This window comes from Seriola aureovittata, chromosome 7, assembly GCF_021018895.1.
Source record: "Seriola aureovittata isolate HTS-2021-v1 ecotype China chromosome 7, ASM2101889v1, whole genome shotgun sequence".
NCBI lineage: Eukaryota > Metazoa > Chordata > Actinopteri > Carangiformes > Carangidae > Seriola > Seriola aureovittata.
The window spans coordinates 539,442-567,221 of NC_079370.1; the positions used below are offsets into that span (position 1 = coordinate 539,442).

General features: G+C 42.3%; 2 protein-coding genes across 2 annotated transcripts; one reads left to right on the top strand and one right to left on the bottom strand.

Annotated features, from left to right (window-relative positions):
- The first annotated feature begins 1,365 nt into the window (after positions 1 to 1,365).
- rab11al (RAB11a, member RAS oncogene family, like) lies at positions 1,366 to 11,998 on the top strand. The gene is made up of 5 exons (XM_056379819.1): positions 1,366 to 1,712; positions 5,252 to 5,447; positions 6,336 to 6,529; positions 8,332 to 8,412; positions 10,161 to 11,998. The coding sequence occupies exons 1-5, from the start codon at positions 1,673 to 1,675 to the stop codon at positions 10,298 to 10,300; spliced, it is 651 nt and encodes a 216-aa protein (XP_056235794.1). The 5' UTR covers positions 1,366 to 1,672; the 3' UTR covers positions 10,301 to 11,998.
- Positions 11,999 to 12,335: 337 nt separating this feature from the next.
- On the bottom strand, positions 12,336 to 27,582 carry mex3a (mex-3 RNA binding family member A). Its single transcript, XM_056379818.1, has 2 exons — positions 24,539 to 27,582; positions 12,336 to 21,338 (listed from the first exon to the last, which is right to left on the bottom strand). Exons 1-2 carry the CDS (start codon positions 25,266 to 25,268, stop codon positions 20,182 to 20,184), a joined length of 1,887 nt encoding a protein of 628 aa, XP_056235793.1. The 5' UTR covers positions 25,269 to 27,582; the 3' UTR covers positions 12,336 to 20,181.
- Positions 27,583 to 27,780: the final 198 nt, after the last annotated feature.

The following is a 27,780-nucleotide window of genomic DNA, read 5'->3' on the forward strand; positions in this document are numbered from 1 at the left end:
TTCTTATAGTTTCTTTTCTATACAGGTGTTGCTTTGGGTGTTTGGGAAGTGCCAGATACATACGAGCAAATCCTTACACCAGAAACCAAACTTCACTGTGCCACTTTGAGTATCTATCTAGACACCCTGAAACTACGTGAGAAATGATAAAACCTAGTCAACTGTCAGATGTCTGCATTGGATAGCTTCCTGTCTTCTCTGTATCTTTGCTGCAAATTCTGTTCTGTCAAAAAAGACTTATTTAAACACAGAATACGTGATGAATAAATGAACACAATATTTCAACTTCAAAAGGTAAAATTTTCTTTCAATTCTGGCACAAAATATCTACTTACAGTAAATAAATGGGACTGGTATTGTCCTTAAAAAAAATGATTTTCACATCAGTCCACAGGAATCACTTTATCTTACTTTGACATCCACTAAACAAACTGCATGTAATTCAAGGTCAACTGCAGCACTGTAGACTGTGTACCTGCAGGTGACCTTGAATTATTTGCCCTAAAGGAGGAGGACAAAGGGAGATTTGACTGATTACTCCCCTCTTGTTTGGGACTGCATAAAAATAATGACAGCAAAATCAATCATTTTTGTAGAAGAGTATTAAATATTTGATTGTTCTGCCCTAAACTTTTGCACATTTGATGAAAGTGACAAACCAAAGGACCATGAAATATTATTGCACCAAATAAAGAAATATTTCATGTTTTTAGGGCTGCAACTAACAATTATTATCATCATCTATTAAGCTGGTGATTATTTTCTCAATTAATGTAGCCTGTAATCAACAAATCCTCACATTTAAGGGGATGGAGGGATTACTAAAACTAAAATGATCAAAACAGTTGCCACTTCATTTTCTGTCATTCAATAAACCAATTAATCGACTGATAATTGCAGCTACATATGTTTTATTTGTTAGATTTATATAGTTTTGGAGGGGTAGTGCTGTGTAAGAAGAATAGTAAACACTGTATGTTACAACTGTTGTCTCTGAGACACCAAAGATCACTAACGCACAGGCAGGTGAAACATGTCATCAGTTCAAAATCATGTTTATAAGCAAAGTCAGTGAGTGTGGCCTTTTATTGAGTTATTAAACCCTGCACAGGGTCTCCAGGTGCCTCACACTGTCTGTACTGCGGCACTTGTTGCACCGTTTGCCAGCCGGGCTTCGCTACTGCTGCTAGCTAACCTGAGGCTTGATATTACCTGTTGTGGCTAGGGGCCCGCAGACGTCATCCAAGTTAACGACCAGCGGCCAAATCATGACCGACGGCAGGACGGACCAATCGCGTCAACGCCAGTGACAGGTGTCGCTCAGCTACTGACCAATAGGAGCGAAGAAGGGGCGGGACAAAGGAATTGACGTTACGTCGCAGCCTCGGTAATGGCAAGTGACAGAGGGTGAGGAAGACGAGGCGAAAGTTTTTCAGCTAGTAGTTGCCGTTGGGGGGAGTTTTTATGCTCGATAACAACAGCAGCGTCACATTCCTCTACTCTGACACGGATTCAGCCTTGTCGTCGTCTGACTGAAAATCAACCGTCTTTCGTGTGAGGCTAAAGTCGTGAACCGAGGGGGTCTGTCGGTTGGTCTCGTAGCAGCTGAGCAGAGATATATACACCAGAAGTTTTGTTCGACTTGGAGCAAATTCACCGAAGAGGAGAAACTATGACCAACAGAGAAGACGAATATGACTATCTCTTTAAAGGTAAGTGGCTGTTTATCTTTGAGCTAAGTTAGGTAGCTAAACGTCGACACTAACGCTTCACCTGTGAGCGTCATTTGATGCCGAGTTGTCTGGAGTGTTGACCCGCGTGCCTGACAACAAGGTGTAAGACGACGTCTCTCAGACATGGAGACAGAGGCACCTGCTCCGAGCTCCAACAACTTTGCCTGTTGTTGGTTGAGCCTCCAGTTACAGAAGGACGTTATAACCGTCCAGCCATATGATTGCAGCATTGGCAGGCGGCTTACCAGGACTGTGATGTGTGTGGTTAAGCAGCATCTGCTGTAGAGTCATCATCTTGCAGGCCGATGATGCAATCATCTTGGGATGCGGCGTTGGTCAACAAGGGGTCATAAGCCATGACAGGGCGGCAGATTAAAACAGCCGCTATTGAGATTTGGTCCGTCGGTTTTCTACCTGGGGACTTCATGGTTTACTGGAAATCACCTGTGTTTGTAGCCTGAGTGTCCGTATCCTCTTTTATCAATACCTAACACAGCTCTAGCAATTACACCACATTCACTCTAATATAAAAGTTGTTAATATGCTCTAACAACCAGTTGAAGGAGAAACGATTAGGCAATTATTCAGCAACTGCTTTGATAATTGATTAAATGTTTCATTTTCCAAGTAAATCTGATTCGTGTCTCTTAAATGTGGGGATTTCCTGCTTCTCTTTGTCACACAACATTATAAACAAAATATTTTTGGGGTATTTGGACTTTTGGTTGAACAAAGCAAGACATTTGAAGAGGCCACATTCAGCCCTGCAAATGCTTTTAGTGTTTCAATGTAGAAATAATCATCAGATTGATCAAAAACAGCAGCCCTATAAATAAATAATAACTATTAAAAAGCTTTCCTGGTGACCAGATAACATTAAGCAGCAGCAGAAACACTATCCTGCAAGGTGTTATCTGGTATCAAAGATACTACAGTGGGAAGTGATTATTCCAATATGGCTGTCTGGCACAAACAGTGCTTGGCAGTTGTACTTTGTCATAAGCAGGGGGAAATGAAGTGCCCATGGTCTGTTCAAATATAGAACACTAAACAAGCATGTGTTGTCAAACTGGTAATACCTGCATTAAAAGTGTGTATGTGGCACAGAGAAGCTCGCTTTCAGAGCGTAGAGAAGATGAGATTTGCTCACTCACTTGCCTGTCCATGGATGAAGTGACATAGTTTCTGGTGACCAAATAGCAGATTTATCTGAATCATGTGCAGCAATGCAAGGACACTGATAAGGTATCAGCTGCCATTCAGTCTTTCGCTTAAAGCTGGAAAGAGCTAACGTAAGTGTTTTGGCTCTCCTTTGTTCCTACAACCCCCTTTTGTCCCTCGCTGTTGGATAGCATGACTCAAGTAGGGTGAGCTCTCAGTGAGTCACATAAACCTTTCCCCACTGATGGAGACATCAGCACAGAGCACGGGACGTCATGTTGCTGTCCTGCTGAAATCATACCTCATTCCTCAGATTTTAAAGATGTGTATGAACCTTAACGCCAGGTTTTTTTTTTTTGTTTTTTTTTTTTAGAAACCTTTAAATGTCATACTAACTGCTTCATTTCTGGTCCTTCCTAGACAGTTCTCTTTTGATTAACTACCCAACTGAGCAAATTATGTTAAAGCCATCTCTCAGTGAATATATTTTCTATTTTTTGAATCTCATTGATGTATTTGATTCCATAAAATCAGCACTGATAAGAAAATAATGATCCTGCTTTAATAGAAGGTATCTCTTTTAGATCGCCTGCCTTAGCCAGCATTATACACTGCTTTAATTTCAGAAAAATGGAAATGATGAAATTGGACATGGGATGGTGATCTTTTATTCCATTTATAGGGAGATATCAGTGTATAAATTAATCCCACTGAACAGGAAGATAGACTCAGATTCTAGGAATGAGTTTCATTCCTTCATTCAGGCAGTCGTGGGCTTGGCTGTGTAACTGGGTGCAGGTTTTGTATAACATAATAGAGAAGTGTCATATCTTTTTAGCTGAAGAATGCAAACCCAACAATAGGGTTAGTGAATGGGTGTGTAATGAAGCTGTGATATTACCTGTCTGATGGCGAATGACTTGGACATGATTGTATAATGATTTTTGTCCTCCGCCCAAGATCTTTTGTATTGGACAGAATGGAAAATTATAGTATTGCCTTTTTTGGTATGTAGTAGTATTTTTATTTTATTTCAAGTCTAAATAAGCCAGCACTTAATGTGGACACACGTTTCTACTGTTACTCTGTATTATCACTGACAAACAGACAAATTATACACAGTTTCCCTTAAGAAGCAACAGCATTGCTTAAAAACATGTGTAGCCACAGTGGTTGGTTTGTTCATCTAATTTCAACATCCCATAACAAGTTCCTATTTCCTAATAGCAGGGTGGTGTGCCGGTGTGGTAGGTTCTTTTTTTGACAGATTGACTCACCTGACAATTGTGGAAGTAGTTTTCTGAGTAACGCTCATCTTATTAATGCCTCGTTCCATACATTGTAGGAGAGGACCCAGTGGAAGAGGAGAAACAGCATAAAAGCCTTTTTTTTATTGTCATGATTATGCACTATGCATTAAAGGAATAGCTCTCTCTAAATTGTAAATGTAATCATTTACCTCTCTTACCATTATGTCGGTAAAAACCCTGCTGAAGTTTATATGTAGACCAACACAAGGCCCCTTTTTTGTAAGCGGAGTCATTGTAAGGGATGTTAGCAAATTTGATCGATCTCTATGCTTTGTTTGGGAAATGTTAAATGGTGGCCCTATTAACTGAAGCTATTTTGGGGGAGGGTTGAGTGCATTTTGTGTTTGGCATTTGCACAAGCTACTGCAAAGGGTTGAGGAGTTGCTGTCTAAACATTTTCAAACAGCAGGACAACTCATTTATACCTATTGATTTGTGCAATATGTGTCTCAGTTATCTCCATGCATAAAACATTTTTCTTTCTCTGATTTACTGCCCTTCAGTCAAATTCTGTCATAACTCAGGTGCATTTGATGGGTGAAATCAGCAGGAAGTCAGTGGTTTCACTTGGATTCATATGCTTAGACTGCATGTATTTCTTGAAAAGAGCAGGTGGTTCTAATATTTTGAGTACTCAGTGGGAGTCCTCTGAGGTTCAGGGCTTCGTCAGCTGGGAGCCACAAATGTGCGTCATCGGCGAGGCAGGCTATCTAATAGAAATGAGAATCAAATTTAATCTTAAAAAAGTCAACCCATCTTGTTCAGTGTAACTTCTTTGTGCTTTAATGAACTGGTCTACCATGAGTTTCCCTTTACAGCTCCAGTCAAAGAGTACGCTGTGCTGCTCAAGCACTCTCATCAAATATCAAATACATCAGTATGGTCGGGTCTCCATGTATATTTTTCATTCTCCTTGTCCACACTGAAATTGAGATTCTGTTGTGCCAGTGAGTCAATCCAGAAAGTCCAAAAAACATTTGCTTGCAAGCAAAGTTTACAATGTGCCATGTGACTGTGCTAATGATTGTTCCTCTTTATTTTCTGTAGTGGTGCTGATCGGAGATTCAGGTGTAGGGAAGAGTAACCTGCTGTCACGCTTCACCCGCAATGAGTTCAACCTGGAGAGCAAGAGCACCATCGGGGTGGAGTTTGCCACACGCAGCATCCAGGTAGAAGGCAAGACCATCAAGGCTCAGATCTGGGACACAGCTGGACAGGAGCGATACCGAGCTATCACTTCTGCGTGAGTACAAGAGAGCAGATCATCAAAGACTTTGTGGGATCACACCGTCGTGCACCAACTCGCTTCCTCACGTACCCACAGATTTCCACTTCACACAAGTACATGCTCAGTTGAAGAAAACAGTGGACCTTCTTAATTAAATCCAGCACACTCATAGATCCATATGCCTCAGTCCAAACAAGCATGTTATCATTACAGAGCCACACCTTGTCTATTTACTTTAATGTGCTATTTTGTCAAAACTGTCATTCACAGTCACATGAACTTTGGCTGTATTATAAAATGTAGGGACTTTACCAGATATAAACTTCCAACCAAAAGAAACTTGAAACAACGGCCCATCCTCTTTGTGATGCGTTACATTTATAATAAACCAATTGATCAGCTTCATCATTCCTAAAATAGCTGGAAAGATTTAATCAGAAGTGATGAAAACTATAAAACGCACCCTTTTGCCTTGGGGCAGGAAGTGTTTTGTTAACCACGGCTTCCTCCTAATCGCTGGGTCAAATTCCCATCCCAACATTTGTCTCTTTTTGCGTTGTCTTCCTTGATGCAGCAGCCACTGAGGCATTGGCATGTACAGTGTCAGGCCCCCACAGGCGCTGAGGAAGTAGACAGTCAGCATAGCCGGTCTTTGATTAAAACAAGTAGTTTCAGTCAGTGTTTACTTGCGTTATGAGCTTCGTGTGCAGCTGTTTTAGCTTCACAGTTTTATTTCTTTTGTTTTTCTGTTTCTACCATTGTTGCTGATCAGACGTCCTTGTGCTTCAGAGCTGTCAGAGCCCATGTCACACACCCACAAAGAATCCTGAAAAGAACGGGCTGTGCCAAGAACAAATTGTTACTCCAATTTATATTTTGTTCATCTCCTCTCACGTTGTCCAGGTACTACCGTGGAGCAGTTGGAGCTCTCTTGGTTTATGACATTGCCAAACACCTGACGTATGAAAACGCTGAGCGCTGGCTGAAGGAGCTGCAGGACCACGCAGACAGCAACATAGTCATCATGCTAGTGGGAAACAAAAGCGATCTACGCCACCTGAGAGCTGTGCCCACAGATGAGGCCAAGGCTTTTGCAGGTATAGTTTCTTTAATGACATTGTGTGTTTGTGTGAGCACATTATGCATATAGTATGCAGCCTGTACTGGCCGGTGAGGTTGTAGGACTCTGCCTCTTTAGATTATAGCCAGGTTAAAGCTGTGATAATGAGCATATGAAATAAACTGACCCCAAACTGCTTTAATTAGGCCCTTAAGTACATTATAAAATATCATGTGCGTTGCTGACAGAGAATTTAATTAATGCTTATACTTGGCGTCTTACCTTTTCTCTCAGTTTAGTTTGGGCTGCTTTTTTAAACTTGCAACGCTGCCAAACTAACACGCTCATTTCCACATGTCAGGAATGTTTGCACTGTGATACTGTAAGGCATTTTGTGTTAATGTGTCCACTAAATGGCATCTGTCCTTGGCTTGAAAGTGTTACAGCACATAAAGCACAGCTTAAGGTAAAAAGGACTTGATTTAAATTAATTAAACCTCCATTTATCTCTGACCTTTGAGAATTTTAAGGCTTTGTTTCAGAGCAGGGAGCCTTTCAGTCCAGTTATGAATAATTTTATCAACCTTTTGACACTAATTATTTTACAGTGGTTGGGCCACATGTTTACGCTCGCCCTTGAGTGTATTAGCTTGTGTCTGATTCATTGTTGCACCTGCTTTGACTGGTAAATGACTCATAATGGGACAGGAAGCAAGAGAGTCAAATACCTGAGTCTTGTTGATCCATATGAGAGTACAGAAAGTCATTTTCGCTGCTATGTCAGTAATGTTTTCACCAGTTAGTGCTTCCTGTTTGTATTGATTTGTTTTTCCTATACCACCTACCTAATTTATGATTCTCAGTTTGCATAAAGACCATGTTGTGGACGCATCTATGCAAAGTGTATGATAATGCCACGAGTGGAGGGTTTTCCTCAAAGACAAACGACCAGTCTGGTGCCGCACCCACGCCACTGTGTGACAATTCTCCCCTCACTTGGGATCATCAAATGTTCTGCTTAGTCAGTTATCAAAATAATTGCAGATTAATTTCCTTTATATCAAGCGGTTACATCTCGTATCATACTTTTTTTTGGTGTTTTCGGTTGTTGGTCGGCATAAGAAGATTAATTAAACTAAAAAACGATTAAATTTGTGCTTACTGTTTGTTATTGAACTTTTTTAAGTCATGGTAAGAAAAGTTGTAAGTAGCTGTAAATAATAAATGAATAATGGCTGAATTTAATTTCACTGCTTCAGAGTCGCACAGTTTCAGGGACCTGGTATTGTACGTGCTTGCCCACTGACACTGTCATGGCTCACTGGGACACTTGAATAGAAGTCCTCTTTAACAGTAACACCTGAGCTTTTCCTACTGTAACAAGATAAAATATCTGCTGTGAAAAGGGCCATTTCATACACAGATAGTTTATTATATGTATAAAACAGATATATTAATCGTTCTTTTGTCTGTATATGTCCTACAGCACTATAATCTTTTTAAATGGGATATGTACCTCCTAGCAAACCATATTCTTTGATTCCAGAGTTTCTCTTTTTTATCAGAATGTAAACCATTATATTCTTCACAGAGCAGAACAGTTAGCTGTTATAAAACCCATTCAGTTTTCTTTAATTACAAAGCAGTTTCGCTCTCTGGGGAAAACTCTGGAGTGAGTGCTGTATTATGTAGGAGAAATCAAATCCTGAATCAGTGCACTGTCAATGCCAGTACAGTACAAAAGTACACCATATCTCAGCTCAGTGTGGTTATGAAAGTTGACAATAATAAAGACATATAATGATTAATAATGGGACTATGTGCATTTGTGCTTTACAGAGAAGCATGGCTTGTCTTTCCTGGAGACATCAGCGTTAGACTCGTCTAATGTGGAGCTGGCTTTCCAAACTATTCTCACAGGTGAATTTAACATTTCTTAGCTTTTTTGTGTTTATATCAAATCACAGACTTAACATGCATTTGATCCTGAATGCAAATGATGTCTAAAGCGTTCTAATGATAATACTTCATATGTGCTTCATGTGATGCCTTTCCATCCAGACTTTGATGGTTTACATAACAAAGCCTATCTTCTGCCACTAGATGGCAGCAAAATCCATGTAATCAGTTCTTTATGTCTACCACTGATGTGCAGTCTGTGCAAAGAACACCCCCGATTTTTTATTTTATTTTTTTATTTTTTTATTATTAAGGTGAAAAATGTGAGTAATTGGCACACTGAAAAACCACTCAGCCACTCAGTCCTGGGGAGAGCCACTATGAAGACAGGCAATCACCAGCAAACCACTACGCACTGGTCTTTGTTTGTGGTCACAAACACTGTTTGACCCGCTGGACCAGATGCATCTGCTTATTGAAGAGAGAAATTCTAATATTGGTTCACAGATATGTTTCCTCAAGTAAATGTCTATGAGCAGTTTCCCCAGGAGGCTTATAGCCACACTGACAAGTGGGTTTTGATCTTGGAGATTTGGTAACATGGACAAAAAAAGCAATTGTTGTGACTGTCAACCCCTGGAGTGCCTAAAGGGACAATCCAACAGCGAGTGGTGCTTCCACTTCAATTGCTCCAGGGGCTATCAGTCTGCAAGTATGTGCCACTTACTGTTTGTATTCAGCTTCTGCTCCATGTTCAATTCCCCTCTGCTTCTGCTTTAGCCGTTTGAGCCACCCTGCCCAGACCACAGCTTTATGAGTAATTTCAGATTCATAGAAACTTCAAACCAACAAGTCCCATTGAGCTAACGCTGCTAATTAGCTCATTAAGGGAGGAGAAGAGAGGAAGTTAGCAGTGCATTAGCAGGCCAGTAAGATCTGAACTTTAGACCTAGTGGAGTAGAGACGACGTCACGTGTAGGTCAGACAGTGTCATATTGTTGCGTTATTGTCTATACAGACACAGCACCAGGTGTTGTGTAGGATCTATAGAAAGTTATAGTTATAGTTTCCCCACCTGATGTGTCATGTCACTGTCAGCCAGGAGTCTTGTTTTGCTTTAAACCTTCTTGCTTCGTGGGCAGTTTTTATTTCAGGAGTTGTGTTCCACATCTGGCTGTAGTTTAGAGTTAAAGTGGCAGTGTGCAACTGGAAGTCAGATCCAGGTTTGCACTCCGCTCTTCAGTCGATCAGCTGACTACCCCAATTGCATCTAAGCCAAAGTTTAGGTAACTGGCATTCAGACATTTATCGCATTATTAAAGAAGTAGATGATGAAGGTTGAACAATAAAAAATAAAAACCTAAAAAAAGCTACACTGAAGTTCACATGTGTGTTCAAACTGCCAGTGTCTGTTAAATTTGTAGTTTTACTCTATTTTTTTGTGTACCAGATTTAGCATGCAGGGTTATAGAACCAAGTCACAGACACATAATGTATTATATTTATTTAGTTATTGCAATTTTAATGTAAAAGGCACCGCAACTTGTAGCTGTGGGGAATGCCTAAAATGAGACTGGGTACTGCCACATGACATAAGGATGCCAGTTTAGGATGGAAAGAATCCTGCACTGCTGCCAGGAGTCTGGATAGAACAGTTGTTGTTCAGTTTTGCCATGCTGTTTGTCCTTATCACAATATGTCCCACTGTTGGCTGGATTTATAGGCATCTACACATAACTCATTCCCTTTCACTCCTCTCTCCATCACAGCCATCTACAACATCGTGTCACAGAGGCAGATGTCAGGGCGAAGCGACTCAGACTTCTCACCAGCCTCCAACGTAGTGCCCATCACGGTCGAGCCCACCCAAAACTCAGCCAACAAGGGCGTCTGCTGCCAGTCCAACTGAGACCTTATCACTGACCTCCTCCTTCACCTCCAGGCAAATGGAGAAACAGCCTCATAGACAAACAGACACAGACAGATGGACAGATGGACAGGGAAAATGGAGAGACAGGTAGAAATAACCATTTCACAGAGGGACATACTGGGGTTGATTTGTCTAGTGTCTGGTTAAGAAAAACTTAATACAGTATGAAGAGAGGGACCAGTGAAGGAGGGATGGTAAAGAAGTTTAGATAAGCAGTCAAGGGGGGTGTGAATAGGGAGGTGCACACTGTATAACTTTGAAAGAGGTACATGATCAGAATTGATTCACAATCTAATGAAAAATTTAACATTATAAGGTCCCTTTTGTATCTCATCACGATTTCTGTCTTTGCAAACTGTCCTCCCTTTGAAAGCTCTGTTTTACAAGCCAGTAAATGCTTTCCCTCAGTTCCCCACTACCTGGATATTGAGCAATAAAAATCCACATCCAGTAGACTGATCTGCAACCCCTCTGTCGCCACTGTCATTCCCATTTTTCCAAAATGTATAATATTTAGATAAGTGTCCCAGATAATATTTATTGAACACTAGATTAAGGTCTTGTTTGGCCAAAGGGTTTGCAATTTAACACTGGTTGGTTCAGAATTTCCCCACTGAATTCTTCATTGCAAAGGGAGCTCTCTTGCTTTTCGTGCTTTTGCTTTTACCTGCAATCAAATCTCTATGTGGAGAAGCTTGTAAGGGCAACTGTTCCTCACTAATGGAAGGAGCCAGGGCTTCAAGTAATTTTTTCCTAAATGCGCAGGTTGGTCGAAGTTGGTCGGTTCAAGTTGTATTCCACCAGGCCACTTAGAGCAATAACATCCCTCCCAAACAGTGGCATGTAATTTCTCTTTGATTGCTTTTGATCTTTGTTTGGAAGCCTTTCCTGCTCTGTGCACACTTTGTACTCTATAGATGAGTCATGCTCTTGTGAGCTTTGCACAGTGTTAACTCTAAACGAGATGGGATAGCTGCATCACTCGTGGATATGTTAACTGCCTAACATGTCGGTGGGATAGCAGCACTGTTGATGACCGTTTCACCCCTGCTCTGAAAATTTGGGCGTAGTGGAAGAGATTATGTTTAAATGCATGGACAACCCTGCACTGCTGCTCCTGCTGGCTGCTAGCGGGGATGGATGGCTGGATGGATGGATGGATGGATAATGTTTCAGGAGATGAGGTAGTGAGGGCACTCAGCCCTGCCCTGCTCCTGTGATCTCTGATGTACCCGAGATGGCTTGTTTTACTGTAAGTGAAATCCTCCGCTGCCTGCTCACCTACTCCTCTCTGTCTCTCTCCACACTGTATATAACTGGAACAGGACTCTGCCTTCTGGGATCTCCCTGAGGTCTGCCCTCGCTCTCACTTGTCTTTATTTCCTGTTGAGGGGGCGGGGGTTCTATTCAGGAGCCAGGATTGGGTTTGTTAGTATGTAATAGTTTAAGCGATGAGGAAAAGGAGAAAAGGATGGAAGTGTTGGGAGGGGCTTGATTAAATCCAAAGGTTATGCACACAGATGGCGTTTATCCTGCTGATGTGTTCCCACATCAACACTGACTCCTGTTGACTTCACAGGTTTTGAACTGGGTGGTGTAGGTTAGGGCTTTTTAAACATTTATTCTAATATATGTATATTTGGACTGCATATGTATAAATAAATCTCATTTGTTATAGCCTGCCTCTTCTCGTGTCTCTTCACGATGTTTTAAAACGATGAAGGGAGCAAGTAGCTGGCGTCTTCATTAGTGGATCTGGTAGAAGGGCACAATTAATTGAATGAGTCGTGATTTTAGGTACCATGATTGCTAATCACAGAATACAGACATGGCTATAATATAAGTCAATTCTTAATGTCCACTGTGATTCGGTAACAAGCTATTTGCAGTGCTGTAAAATGATACTGTTCCTCTGATCACTGAAATTTAAATATGAATAGTCATTATCATCAAAGGATCGATTTAGTCATAAGTACTCCCCCTTCAAACAAAATTAAAAAAAAACCACAATTGGTTTCAATTGGAGATCATTTCATTTTTGTTTTATTAGAAACATTTACAATACATCTTGAATCTTGGAAAAATAACAAAGAACCAGAACTAACATGGCGCAGATACAATAATAATAATAATAAAAATGTCTCCAAAAAATGTAATTCACAAAAAAACATGTGCTATAAGAAATAAACCTGCAATATCACATGCCTTGTAAGGGCATGGCACACTGTAACAGAGTTCAAAGACTTCTTTTTTTTTTTCCATCCATCAAAGTTGACGGTCAGCCACAGAGGGCCACAGTGGCAACCCTCTTTCACTGTTCACAGAAACTAATGCCAGGTGATGCTGGCCCAAAAACTAATGCACTACGACCACTATTAGACCGGTATGAAACACCTCTACTGTGCTGGAAAAATTGGAAACGCTACCAAAGACAAACTGTCAGACTGTATTGGCCTCTTTGGAAAAGGTTGTGAGTTTCACCAGCAAGCACCACTTCAGTCCCCATCCTTTACATGCAGCAGAAAATGTGCCATTGTAGTATTTTTGTCAAGTTTTTTTTTTTTTTTTTCCTTTATCTGTATCAACTCTTATACAAACTAAGAACTTCAAGTTAATTCATATGAGGTGTGGACAGTCTTTCATCACTATCAGGTAACTGAGAATACAAACTCCAACTTTTATGTGGGGACTGAAATGGTCTCTTTGCCTGGCTCCAAACTCATGTCAACTTTCCAGTTTCCAAAGAGACTCCAACTATGAAAATCTACAGAGGAGAAACAGCCCAAGTGCGCTGACGTTAAAGGATAACGCAGGACCTGCGCCGTTTCTCCTGTCTAAGTGACCATACAACATACATGCAACCTAGTACGGTAATGAATCTGTTGTGTGTATATGTGTGCATCTAGTTACATAGATCTACTACACAGTGCGCTCTTGTCCTCTCCTAGATGCCTCCGCTCAATCCGCACGCTTCTCCCAATTAACACATTAGGGAAAGTCTCTCATAAAGACTTTCTTTAAGCTGATTATACTCTGCTGCTATCGATCACAAACTGTCTGAGTAGTAGATGTAGAAAATGTATGAATGAAAAGTGTGTACAAGTTATGTGTGGCCCTATTGGCGAGAGGGTCACAGCTACCTCATTCATTCCAAGCGTTGCAGTCGTAACATGTTTTATACGTTTGATAAGTAAAAGCGAGTTTAGATTACAGAGGAAATGAGTAATGTGGTTCAGTCAGTAACATGGGGTTAGTTGAAGGGGAGAAAGGGGTTACAGCAAGCAGCACTGCACAAAGAATGCTGATGCAGGAAAAATATATAATTGAGGCACAAAATTGATGCTCTGTGACTAAAATATCTCCAAATTCTAAAAAATATTATATTATTTTCTGTAATTATTCCATTGTGAATGCACTGATGTTGACGTAGTGCATGTCTGAAGTTAAAATTTAAGCTATGGGGAACTCTTCGTTGTTCCATTTACTTCATTCACGATAAAGTACATGGAAAAGACGAGCATCCATAACTTTCATAAATAAAACTTCTAAACTTCTTTTCTCATTTTACTTATTAGTAGAAACTGACTTCCCTGTGTTTAGAAATATATTAACTTCTTGTAATTTTAATTAAAAAACAAAATGTCTTGAGGTTACTCATAAATATGTTGCTTCATTTTTTAACTTTTCATAAATAACATCCAGATACTGACTTTTTTTTCCTCTGCTTTCTATGAAATAATAACCCATGTTAGCAAAATAGATTTGAGAAACTGTAATATGTTTTTTTTATTCTTTTTAAGTTACTTTCTATAAATGTATGTGGAAGAACTCAAATATAGTCTACGTTGAAAACCTGTCGCAAATTCTGTCCAAAAAACAAACAAAAACTTAAAGCTCACTTGTAAATTGACAAAACAATAAGCATAAGGAGTGCATTAAGTTGAGTGGTCTTTTTTTTTTTTTACATTCAAATGCAGTACTTGCTCAATGTGTGATTTTCGACAGGTTGGTACAATTGCTTAAGTGCATCCATTGAAAATAAGGATTTCCTATCACTCCTTAAAAGGGATTCTACATAAATGCATAAAGACCTTTTCATATCAAGAGAAGAAAAACATCAACAGTTTCTACCATTACTATAATAGTAAGCTTAATACAATATTGTAAATAATACTAACAAGAACTTAATGAATCAAATGTCACCGTGAGTCACCCCACCCCCTTGTTGCTCCACTGAATTAAAACGTTTTTCATACTGGGTGATTTGGACAAATGAAACTTACGCCTTAGCATATTCTTAAGAATCATAATTAAACTTTATGTATCAATTAGTTAAACTACACGGTAAATATATGATTTTAAACCGATGTCAACTTTAAGGTCTTAAAGCTTTTTTATACACTTCAGGTATCAGGCTGATGAATTCTTTATGTGATCTTAACTTTTTTTCTGATAAATCTTACCTACTGTACTATATTTTACTAACATGCAGTTAAACTCAAGGATACAGTTAATGGCTCTGGAAACGATATTAACTCAAACCACAGTGTTGTTTTGTTCACTGTTACACTGTCGCCTTGTTTACATCTAAGGTAATCCCTTACTATTTACTCTGAGGGTCTTAAAAATGAGGAATTCAGCCTGAATTTTCACTGGCTTGTCGTTGTCAACACGATTCCTCCTCAGCCTGTTTTTTTTTTTTGTTTTAATTACTTGGGCAGTTCCTTTTTATCTCAACTTCTCAAGCTCGGTCAAGTTTTTCAGAAAGATTAAGACATTCCCTGGACTGTGGTTTCCCCCCCCCCCAACGATCTAACCAGGACAATAGAAAACTACTCAAAGGACTGTGTAAGTGCCAGGATGTGCTGTAAGCTGGTCTCTTTGGGAGAAGTAAGTCTGTTACCGGCGCCTCTGTAGTATTAAACTAATCTTACAACGCTGAAACATAATATGCCTTCATTTCACAGATATCGACTGAGTGGCCTCGAAGACTTTCGGGTAAACAGAGTAATTCTAACCTATGAGATTATTTCTTAATTCAATAAACTCTAAACCAAGCGGATTTTCATGCTAAAATAAGTTAACTCAAGTGATAAGTTAGTTCATGTCCCCTCCTTGTAATTTGTTCTTTGGCTATGTCTGACCTTTTTCCTTCAAAAACAATACAGATGACAAGTAGGTGCAACACAAGTATCAAATAGAGCCATGAAATCAGAAACTTATTATCGTCACAATGTAAACAGAACTCATCTTAAGATATGCTATAAGTAACTCGTCTGCCCCTGTGTGTAGAAGAAGAATCAAAGCTCCTCACATGGTCAACATGACTTCAGTGAAAGAGTGACTGGTACAGTACATCATATCACATTGCCCTCCCCCCTTGCTTCTCACTGCTGTGTGTATGTTTTTCGACCAAAGCCTTCAAGACATCAGTCTGTCATAAGCAAAGTCACCAGCTCCTGCTTTTTAACAAGACAGGACCAACCTCGGTGCTCCTGCTCTGGTCTTGTTGCTTGTTTACACTTGAGCGATCACTTTTACAGCTCGATGAGATTCCCTCCAAGTCGTCGTTTCAGTGCTACTTGGCAGGAGGATTCCTTAAAAGTTTGTCTTGACCCCACCTCTGTGATCGGATTGATATCAACGTAAAAATGAAACAACCGAATGACTGAGACCCTGATGAACACAACAAGAACAATCACTTTATCCTGAAACTGTTACTAATTAATTATATCTGTTACTACACTGGCGTGAATCCATAATGAATTTTAAGCAGATATGAGACAGAAATGCAGCAGTATTATCCTAATAATCAAGGTCAATTTCTGAATAGAATATTATTTAAAGAACTGACTAAGCAGGCTCCTCTGTTTATTGTCCCAGTATAGTCCTATTATTGCTTTTCATCCTAATATACATAGAAACTGATTTATTCAGTAGGGGTTAGGTTATTACACATACTATTCATTCGAGTTTTTATTTGAGATTGGATTTATACATCAGCGGTTTCATAAAGGATATTAATTATTACAGTTTATAGTAGTGTCTGGTTAATTTCTCATTTATATATTTGGATGAAATACTAAGTTAATCAGTTTAAATAATATTTCTTAGATGTATGGATCTATCTAATATACTATTATCGTCAAAAGGATGATGGGACACGTATATAAAAGATTTACTCTCCCTAAAACCCAGAAACATTTTGAATTCCATATGCTAAAAACATTGACAATGACACTTTCAGTTTGTAAAAATAATCAAAACCTCACTTCAAGCGGGCCTTTGTCTGGATGTTCGTAACTGATACACATACTGTATTTACATAGATGCTCAGAGTGCTTTCCCATAAAGTACAATACTCATTAACTTATACAGCGTCTAAACTGGGAGAATCTCCAATAAGCCCTCTCTTCATTAAACCAGTGCAAAACTCAACCAAGTCATCAGCATTGACTACATGGACGAGAGGTCTCCCAAATTACCACTAGTACTACTGTAGTATTAAGAATAACAAGAACCACCATAATACAAAAAATGATAGGGAATCCTTATGTGCATGTCTTTCAGATTCTATGAAATATATTTCACCATCAGTGGTCGGTTTGGTATTAATCAAATGCGCATGTTTTGTAATAAGGTGCTTTACTCTGTATTTTAAGTAAAGTGTTTTAAGGGCCTAATTTCCTGAATCCCTCTAATCCCCACCCGAGCATTTTGAGTCACATTCTTCTCTCCAAAAATAAGGACTTTAAAAGTTGTTTAGTGGGCGGTACTGTCAAAGGCCAAAGTTGCTACCTTGTATGCCAAAGTAAGGACATTATTTTAATAAAAAAGATTAAGGCAGAAAACAAAATAACAAAAATACTAAGTTCAAAGAACAGTGTCATACTGCCTTGAATTCGACGTTGAAAGCTTAGGCCAAACCACTGTGCAATTTCTCCATCCATAAAAAAACTATTCTTTATTCCTACATCTGATAGATTTCAAGGTACTTTTTGCAAGTACAGTGCTTTCCCTGCAGTCCACGTGTAATGCGAGTGGTCTGCTGCTTTTATATGTTGTTGTTGGAAAAAAAAAAGGAAAGAAAAAGAAGGAAGGACCTTTTGCGTCTTAGATGACACAATTTGTAATCGTTGATTTTTCTCTGAGACAGAAGCCGAGTTTTAATTGTTCTCCAGTACAACACAAGAAAGGCCTGCTGCATCACCAGTGTTCCCTGTCTTCACTACTGGAGCACATGTGACAACTCAAAACTCCCTGCTACACTTGAATGATCAATAAAATTGCTAGATCTGCAGGGTCTCATTTATATTGGAGCGTTCTTCTCTGTCTCTCCAGCCAAAATGAACCCCCCCCTTATCATTCAACAGCTTTAATCCCTACCCCCATCCGCTCTCCTCTAGCCCTCTGAAATCCCCAGGCTGGGGCTAAGGCAGACACAGAGGGTGTGTAATTTGATTCAGCATGAGTGCTGGTTAAATGGGGCGTTTCCTCTGCTTTCCTGTCAATTACAATTGTCTGATTTCATTCTGGAAGCTAAAAGAGAGGGGGGCTGCTATTGGCTGAAGCCCGGGTGTCCATAGTGAAGGGGCAGCTGCAGGATGTCCCATACAGTAGCGCGCTGACACGGAGGGGTGGGGTGGGGGGGACTGGAGGTAAAGAGGGACCAGGGCTTTATGGAAACGTCGATCTGCACTGGCTCTGTCACACAATCAGTGCCAGTGCAAATTTCAGGGCAGTGTAGCTGGGGAGTGGGAGTGGTGGGGGTGGTGGTGGGGGGTGGCGTGATAAGATCTTTTGTAGGTGAACGTAAACATTTTCATCATTTGTAAAGGGTATATGGCAGATTGTGTGACATTAACGTTGGAAACAGGTAACTGGTGTTATCTCCAGATAACTGTAGATAATTTATTTTGCTCCAAAGCCTCCCCTCATTTCACAGGCACTGCCAAATCCAGCTACTGTCTTTCAAATTTTGTGTGTGTGTGTGTGTGTGTGTGTGTGTTTTGGGACAAAAGAGGCCCCCTCTCCCCAGTAGGGATAGCTCAGAGCAGCAGAAAAGGAAAGGAAAAGGGGGAGGAAGGGGCAAGAGGGAGCGGAAGGAGGGGGTCCTATTCGCCCAGCTGCAACCAGACCATCCAGCCCCCTCTGTGCTTGTAACAGTGGGGCGGGGCGGTAAGGGGGCTCACTGCGGGACCCTGTCTTACCCCTCATACAGCTCCAGAGTCCCCACACGGTCCGCACCTGGACCAGCCCATTTGCCTAATTATCAATGAGTAGATCCAGGCCGTGTCCGAGCACTCTGCAGCCCACGCTGCTACCCAGCCCAGACAATGCGCCCCACTCAGAGAGGCCTTCGAAAGCAAACGATCGAACTGTAAGCAGGGGGAGACATAAAAGCCACTCCCAAAAGAAAGGAGAGAAAGAAAAGGGGCTAGGCAAGACCTCCAACTTGGGGTCACAGTCACAGTGTGCCATGAAACACCTGCTCCTGTACAGCTTTGCTAATTACAGGGGAGACAGCAGGCCCCTCGGAGCTCACACTTAATGCTGTTAGTAATGGGGACGTGGAGTAAGGATTACTGATTTGGGACTGTGTATTTTTACAGTGTCAACTATTTTAATCTGAGTGTGCTGCTGATTCAGGAAACATTTTACAGTTTTGCTCGGCTTCTGTCCACATACTAATTCTCCTCCTTATTTACAGTGCACACCTCAGAGAACTGCTTGTTGACTGGAGCTCTTGCTTTGTCTTCTATCGTTCAGCGACTGTGGCTAAATGACCACACAAGACAATAAAGCGCGGTTAAGGTGGCTTTGAAACAAGTCCATCGGGGAGACAGATGTCGAGAACTAGCCAACTGGATGAATTCCAAGGCTTTCGGCCTCACAAATTAAATCAGTGCTTTAAGCCAACCGAGGGACCACATGCTTTTCAAGCGCCACGAGGAGCAAGCATTTCTGAATCTTTTCAACAAACTGCAGTGACCAAAGTGTAATCAATGGCTACTGGAAAGAAAATTTTACTGGTACTTTATACAACTTTCATCTATCTTGTGAATTATGATACCAATAAAATGTTACCAATTACTATAAATAAATGATGTAATGCCCTATCCCTTTTTAGCATTAATCTGGTTTACAAGACGATAAGGTATAAGAATGAAATAAGGGGCTGTTTTTGTTTCCTCGTAAAGATCACAAGGCTTTGACTAGGACCAATTGATTCACATTTTCATTTTGTGAAAATTAATGTCTCTTTTGGACCAATTATATCAAACCACAATCACAGTAAAACTGAGAAAAAAAAAGGCTGAATTCACCTTCACATCAGCTCTTGAAATTTCAAGGTATGATTGACAATCCTATTTTAGACCAAGATGATTGTAAGGTGCAATGAAAATTCGTTTTTTTTCCTTCTAATAACAACATTGACTTTCTAGGTCAGTCAGGTGCAGATTGGGTACCTAAACAATCATCTTCTTCCTTCAATATAAACCCACTTCATGGTAAAATAAAAATTTGAATAATAAAATGTTCACATTACTACCTCTGCCTACACTGTGATTCATGAATGAAAAACAGCAGCAGTCAAAAAACTGAAAATGCAGGGTACTATACTTCTCTTATAAACAAAACTTTTATAAAATATATATGCATATATATATATAAAAGAAAAACTTAAAAATATTTCTTATACTTTTTAGTAAAGCAAGCAGTGCCTTCTAAAATATCTGCTTGATTGTTTTTAAATTTTCTGAAAAACAAAAATGTGTATTATAATAATAATCATAATAACAGTAAATAATTATTGAACAAACACTGACAAAACTAATGATAAAAACTGATGTGGTTCCTTAAGAGAATATTCGGATGGCCTGTGTGACCTGGGTGTGGCACACTGGGCACTCCGGGTGGTTGAGCTCACAGATTCGGATGGCACACTCCATGCAGAAGAGGTTATGGCCACAGGGCACCAAGGCAGCCGTCACTTTGCTCTCAAAGCAGGTCATGCAGTCCCGCACAGTGGCCGGTGGCGAGTCCGGCACTGGCAGACGGCCTGGGAAACCTTCGCCGGCTGAGGTGGGCTCACTGTGGGCGCGGCGGGCCTGGGCATGAGGTGAGCCGGCTACGGGCACAATGCTGGTGACTGAAGAGTTGTTGGTGCTTCCACCTCCGCAGGACTCGGGTAAGCCGGGGGAGAGTCTGGTCAGAGGGAGCGGGAGGCCTCCAAAGCTCTTGGAACGCTGCTGGGCGTAGAAGGCCACCTGTTTGGGGTAGTCGGGGTCACCCCAGCTCTGGGTTCCCTCTGATCCAAAATAAGAGCATGGCTTCTCTCCGGAGCTGGAGAAGTTGCCCTTGTTGTAGATACCCCCTCCCTCACCTCCTCCTCCTCCCCCTCCTCCTCCAACCATGGCATCTGAGAAGTTCTGGCGGTAGCTGCTGGTGAGAGGCTTGCGCTGGCCCCCCTGCAGCCCCCACACCTGCTGTAGCCGGCTCTCCAGACCACCGCTGCTGCCCGCTGGGCTGCTTCCACCATTCGGCCCCAGACAGTCATTCTCATTATTGTGGTCGTGCAGGCCTCCTGTTCGGAAGGCGATGTGTGCTTCGATCTCCTCGCGAGCGCGCTCGGCGTTGCTCGGTGACCCTGTGATTTCAAAGACAGGGTCGCGGTCTCGACTGGGAGTGACGATGTAAGTACAGGTTTGCTGCTGGATGCGTTTGATAGTGGAGCCTTTAGGCCCCACTACTAGCCCCACAACACGGTATGGCACTCTCACCTGAATGGTGGTTTGACCTGGCAAAGGTGTGGGTGGGGAGCCGCTAAAGGACACTCCCAGCTTGTTACGGGATGCCCGGAGCATGGAGAAGTGCTCTGCAGCGGAGATGATTTCACGGCGGGCCAGTGCAACATCCTCCTTCCGGCCAGTGATTAGGAACACAGGCTCCTCTCCTCTAACCGGGGTTTTGATGTAGGTGTTGGTCTTGGCCCGCAGGGCTTTGATCTTGCAACCTGCAGACACCAAGATATATTTTAAAATAAGTAAATATGATACATCAGTTCAATTTTGTGATTCACAAATAAAGTTAAAAAGGTTACAAGTGACAAGACAGAACAGAAACTCTCCTTTTGAATTCAGATTTGTTAATAATATATTGCAGGTTTTTACCAGCAAAAGATACACAGAGCAAATCACCATAATTCATGTTGTACTTAATTATTTGCTCCAAATTGGACACTGAACTTGGTAAGAAATAGATGGGTGGTGCAGAGGTATTTGGCAGCATAGGCATGGACTGTTTGGAGGCCTGTTAGAGCTCCTGCAGATGCAATATATTTGCAGTATGCTGGTGAGCGATCACTTTCTGACCTCTCCTTGAACTTACAAGATCATACAGTCAACCCACATATGCTTCGTTTTTTTGTTCCTTTTATTGCTCTACGTCTGCCCTGTTTTTGATCAGTGTGGAATCGTTTACTCTGTGAAGTGCTTTTAAGGCAGAGGCTCACAAATTACCTGACATTATATACAGTAAATCAGTAATTATTTAAGAGGAAGGCCAAGTACATTTGAGGTCAAGTAGAACACGGTAAGAAAAGACATAGCAGCTCTGTTTATATTACTCCCCGTGAAGAATGCATCAAGCATCACGCTGGTCACTTTTCATTCAGAAATTCAAGCAGCCTCCTCATTAAGACCTCCACATTTATTGACGAGCTGAACGTGCCTCACTCGTCTCAGCCGTGTCTTAAAGAGACCAGTACGACTCTCCATTGGACAAGCGAGAATCACCAGGCATCTATTCAGTGAACTAATCTGAGCTCATCGGGCCAGACTCCAGGTGCTTTAGATCACACGGCGCATCGTTGCTTTTCCTGTCTGAAAATCACAGCAGCAGGTATCAAAAGGTTTAACGACACCTTAAGTTGACGACGAATGTCTCTCTAATGCTGCTAAATAGGCCCACTTTGTTCAGGAACACTTGCTTCTCAGGGACCAGTGACCCAGACAGAAGGATAGTGATACTCTGAAGGGTTGGTACTGCTCATGCCCAAAATCTGAATAAATGCCTTTTGTGGCCATTGACTGGTGATAGGCCAATAGACCTGTTCATGTCACAGGGGATCAAAGAGCAATTGCCAAATTCTTTTTTTCGACCTACACTGCAGCTTTTAATTAGTCCAAATTAATGTCTCAATGAAAGAATTATCTGTAAACAAAATAGGCAAAGATTAATTAATCGCCAGCAGAAATGAAGGTCACTGGAGGCGAATTTAAAACTGTTAACCTGTGGTGTAAGAGGTGCCTGCGATGGAAAACAAAACACCCTTGATCTGAAGAGCTCCAGAGGAAGGTACAAGAGCATCCTCGGGAATCAATGCCTGTGACTCTGACAGGAGAAAACAATCATATCCAACCCTTCCTTCATGACAGGATGCTCCGTTTGCCAGATTCACCAGGCGGGTGCTGAGAGGAAGGGGGTGTGTATGTAGTGCCAACTAATGAAGGGCCTGAATCAAAAGCAGCTCATCTCAAATCCCCCCAAATCAGCACTTCTTCTCGGTCAAGGCAAAAGGGCCCTCTCCCTGCACTTGTGCTCACCGGATCCACCCTCCGGCTGTCTTCGGTTACCCCATTAAAATTCAAAACTTACACTTCAGAGTAAAGACCAGGAGCCGCAATGGGAGAGACAAGGGGCACTTAACGGCACAAACTAAATCCACATTGCCAGAGCATCGGTAAAAGAAGCCATCTCAACTCCTCGGAGCCCTCTGTGACATTATTCCAGACCTGTTTGTTTTTGTTGCAAGATAAATGAGGAATTGCTGATGGTACCTCACCCACCCTGCAGTCTTTGTACTTCTCTCTCTGCCCCAAGCCCCTTATTTCTCCCTCTCCTGACAGGCAACCATGTGGTATTGAGAGTGTGCAGTGAAGTGGGGCTCATGAGGAGCCCCTTGTGTTGAGCTCCAAGGCGTGACTCCCATTCAGCTTTTTAGATGCTATACTGCCCTTCCGTCCCCATCCTTGTTTTTCCTGCCCCTCTCACCCATGGGTTCATCACATCAGTTAACAAAGGGTGCAGCCACATAAACAACAGCACCGAGCAGAAGAAAGAAGACGGAGGGAAAAAAAAACTACTTCTGGTTTCCCTGCTTCAAAACCAACTTAGGTTCAAGCTCGTTCGCAGCTTATTGTACATAAATAAAGAACTTGGGCAGAGTGAAAAATCACTTGACAACAGCTTTAATGCAAATAAGCACAAACACAATATTATGTTTTTTAAAAAAAAAAAGGATTCCCACCTCCTGGTGCAACTTCTCGCTGAGTCACTCTTTAAGACCATCCCGTGTGCCAAGCAGCCACACTGTCTTAATGCGCCCCTCCCCTCATCCCCCGACTTTCACACCTTTGTTTGACAGCTGCTGTCATTCAACTTCAGGTCTTTGTTCAATAATAGAGAAACAACAACTGTAGGAGAAATAAGCAGAATCTACAATGTGTCTGGAAATGAACTTTCCAACTCCCTCATTTAAAAAAAAAACCAAAAAAACAAGAGGACCACGCTCGCTCTATTGTCCAATTGTGTCACTGGGGCAGTGCGCAACATAAACAACACGCTGAATAAATGTGGAAAGAGGCGAAACATCTTCCACCCTTGAGCCCAAACGTCTGATTCGGGTTATTTTCCTAACGATCGACTGAAAGTGAAAGACATTCCTCCCTTCGCCAGCCGCACGTTGCCTTTTTGAACAGTCTGGCGCGTCTCAGACGACAAAGGAAGCAAGTGCTCTCTCCCTGCTCCAGTGTGTGTCTGTGCGCTGACATTGATGGCGTGGATGTAGAATAATTCGCCCAGGAGGGAACGGGGGGCTCTCTCGTGCCCCTGTGCAAATTCAACTCTAAAATAAAAATAATCAGCACAAAGCGGCGACCGACTTGTTCCAATGCCCGAGTGTTAACGATGAGTACACGGGAACTTGCTACATTGTAGGAGAAAAAGTGGGAGGCTGATGTCTCGGGGGAGTACAAAAAACACGCGAGCACACACACACACACCACTCCCTTTTCTTTGTCAAATAACACCAGGTAACAGTAAGAGAACCCAAAAAACAAAGCACACGGGAAACCACAGCGGGAATAATGCGGCACGGTTAGTGGGATAAAAGCACAAGTTTGGAGGGAAATTATTTGCAAGCCAGCGGTTTACCTTGTCTCCCCACTATTTCGGCCACATGTTCAGAGCTGGGCACTGGGACGCATTCTGTTATGTTGCAGCCTCGTCCTTTCGTCTCACTTGAGGAGCTCTCATACAGGGCGCACAACTTGCTCTTCCCTTGCAGAATCGCCGTGTCCCCGCCACCGCCGACGCTGTTCGTGTGGTTGTGGTGGTTGTTGTTATTGTTACTCCGGTCCTGTACTCCTGTTGTTGGGGCTCCGCCGCCGTCCTCGCCTTCCCCGAGCCCCAGCAGAGACAACTGGCCCAGCGCGACCCTAAGGGCACGGGAGTCGTCTTCCTCCTCGTCGGGCGGCACAAGGAGACCCTCGCTTCCGAAGCCGGAGCCGGCCAGATCCCCGCCGTAGCCCCCATTTTTCTCCATGATCCCTGCTAGAACCAGCAGGCTAGGCATGGCTAACAAAAGAGTGTATGAGACAAAGACAGGGGAAAGAGACTGGAGAAACAGCACCCGTGCCGCCTCCTCCTCGCCCCCTCCTCCTTCCAATTCCCCCCTTTGCGCTAGTCCCTCCCATAGACCGGCCCCCTCTCTCTCTATCCGCCAGACTTTCAGTACAGTAGTCTCTCCGCGAGCTCCAGGCAAACGGGACACAAGGCCGTCTGCACGATAGATGGGGCTGGGCGATGTGTTGCTCCACCCAGTCTGGTTTACACAGCTCCCCTCCTCGCCGAGACAAAACGAGCCGCCCTCCCGTTGTACCATTCCGTCTCAGGTTCCCGAGCCTGTGGCATCTCGCATCCAGCTTCCTCCCGTCACCTCCAGAAAAGAAGAAAAATTCCTCCTCGTGCACCTCCTGCAGCCGCACGCGTTTTAACGCAGACTGTTTCTTTTTTTTTTTTTTTTTTTTTTTTTTCTCTCACTTGGAGCCGCAGTGTTGCCTGAAAACCGCATTTTGGCAACTTATGTAAGAATAGCCATCATCCAGGATGTAAACAGTTGCGTATCAAAAGGTGCAAGTACAGTGCGCACATGGTCATGTAGTGGTGCTGCTGAAAAGATGATGTCAACTTTATCATTCCAACATAAAGAAACTGCAGCTCCTGTGTAATAAACGGGGACCGTGGACCATCTGCCATGAAATGTTTGAGTTAGTGACATTATTTTTTGGGGAGGGGGGGGTCCGCCCACCTCCATGTAGCCGTGCTTTGCGGCAGGTCACCGCGTTGTTGTTTCTGGCGCCGTTGCGCATGAGGATGTTATGTATAGGAGGGAAGGAGGGAAAGAGGGTGTCTGGGGGAGTGGGGGGGCTGTATACGAGGAGGAGAAGAGAAAGGGAGTTGTCAGACAGGCGTTGCAGAACCTATGCAGCGGGGGAACATCAGAAAAGCCCTCGCACATTTCCCGTTAAAAAAAAAAGGGTTTGCAGCAGCCCCGGTGAACAAAGAACCGCGCCGTTCGTTTCGCGTACAGACTCCCCAAGATGTCCTCGACAGAAGCCACGCCTGACGGCATGGCTGTAGTACAACACAAAGACTCAAACTGCAGTTATAAAAATAATGTTATAAAAATTCTACCGATGCAGTCAGTGCATTTACTCCGTCTTTTCCCCCTTTTTGTGGATTTTTTTGTTTTGTTTCACACTGTAAAGTATCTGCAACTTCAATTAATTGTCATCAAAATGTTTGAATTTTACACAAATCTTAAACAAATATAAAAAGATCAGAAAAAAACAATATACACCATAATATTTTTATGACTGAGTTGTAAATTATTATTACACTTGGGTCACTGTCATAAATAAAGCATTGAGGAAACATTGGATCTAAAATATAATTATACAGTGCTGAGCAACAACTGATGTCCATGTTTTCAGCTTCCTCAAAGTGTCAGTTTAACTCAAGCTAAGCCTGTCCTTACCATCTGTGCATATGTATGGTGGGATGTACAGTGAGCATGTGTTGCGTAAGGATACCTGAATGACAAGGCAAACTCTGGGGATGTTTGAGAAAACATTAGATGCTCCACCACTTCACCATCCACACACGCGAGTCCAGGGAAACACTGAACTTTATGTTCACTGGACTTTATATATATATTGCTGTCAGATGAAATGTCTGTGAAATCAGTCAGTGTGTATGTTTGTGTTCCCCAGGGAGGTATTGAATTCACTCAGTAGATTATTTGTGCATTTTAACCCCATCCAATAAAATTAATTTATTATTCTCCATCATATGTGGTGTTTTCCCACAGTGGAACTGGGTTACAACTGTAATAACAAAAAAAACCCACTCACAGTCTTCCATTTGGGCTTATATGACAGACTGAGCATGGCATGTGACTCTCAGACAGATTCAGCATGAATATTTTAGCATTTCTAGTGAGAACACCTCCTGCCTTTTAATAACACATAGAACAGAGCAACAACAATATAATCACAAATTTCCAAACACCAGATCTGAAAATAGAAACAATATAAACGTTGTTATAAAACGGTACCAGAAAGACAGAGCAGGTGTATTTGCATGTGTAATCATAGTCTAGACCTGCTCGCTGGGTGCCAATCAGGAAGGGGTTCGTTCCCCAAAGGCGTGTTGCAGATGAGAACTCACAGGGAGACTCCTGGTATGAGGCCAGGATTAAAACATCCCCCACTCCACCCAATAACATGGATAAAAAACAGCAGCAGGAGGAGAGCAGGATGGCGTGATGCGTGAAGGACCAGAGGGTGGTGGGCCCAGGGGGTCTGCCCCCAATCCCAGCCCCACCCAGTGGAGGGGCCAGAGGATTGGGTGAGGGCATTGTTGGGGATGGGGACGAGAACCACACAAGAGCCAGCCCCTCCATGGTGCGCCGGGTATGCCAGTGTGTCCAAGAGGTTGTCTGGCTCCATTAAAATGGGTCCGCTGGGAGTCCAGAGCCCCAATCAATAAAAAGCATGGATCTGGGATAGTGTTTCCCCCCTTCACACACCCCTGTCTGCCTGGATGTGTGGGTCTGGTGTAGCCTGTTGGAGGCCTGACTGGTGATGCTGCTGTGCCACATAACCTTTGTGACCCTGAACTAAACCTTCCCTGGCTCTGAATGGACCACAGCAGGTCTGGTTTTCATTCAGACTTCACTGCCTGTAGCTGTGGGCTACAATTGTGATTTGCACACTTGTGTTTCTGTGTGTGTGTGTGTGAGTGTGTTAGCTACAGGATACATGTGAAGCCCAGAGTGCTGAGGTCATGTTACTTGCACATAAAAAACTCAATGATCTTGAACATCTGTTCGT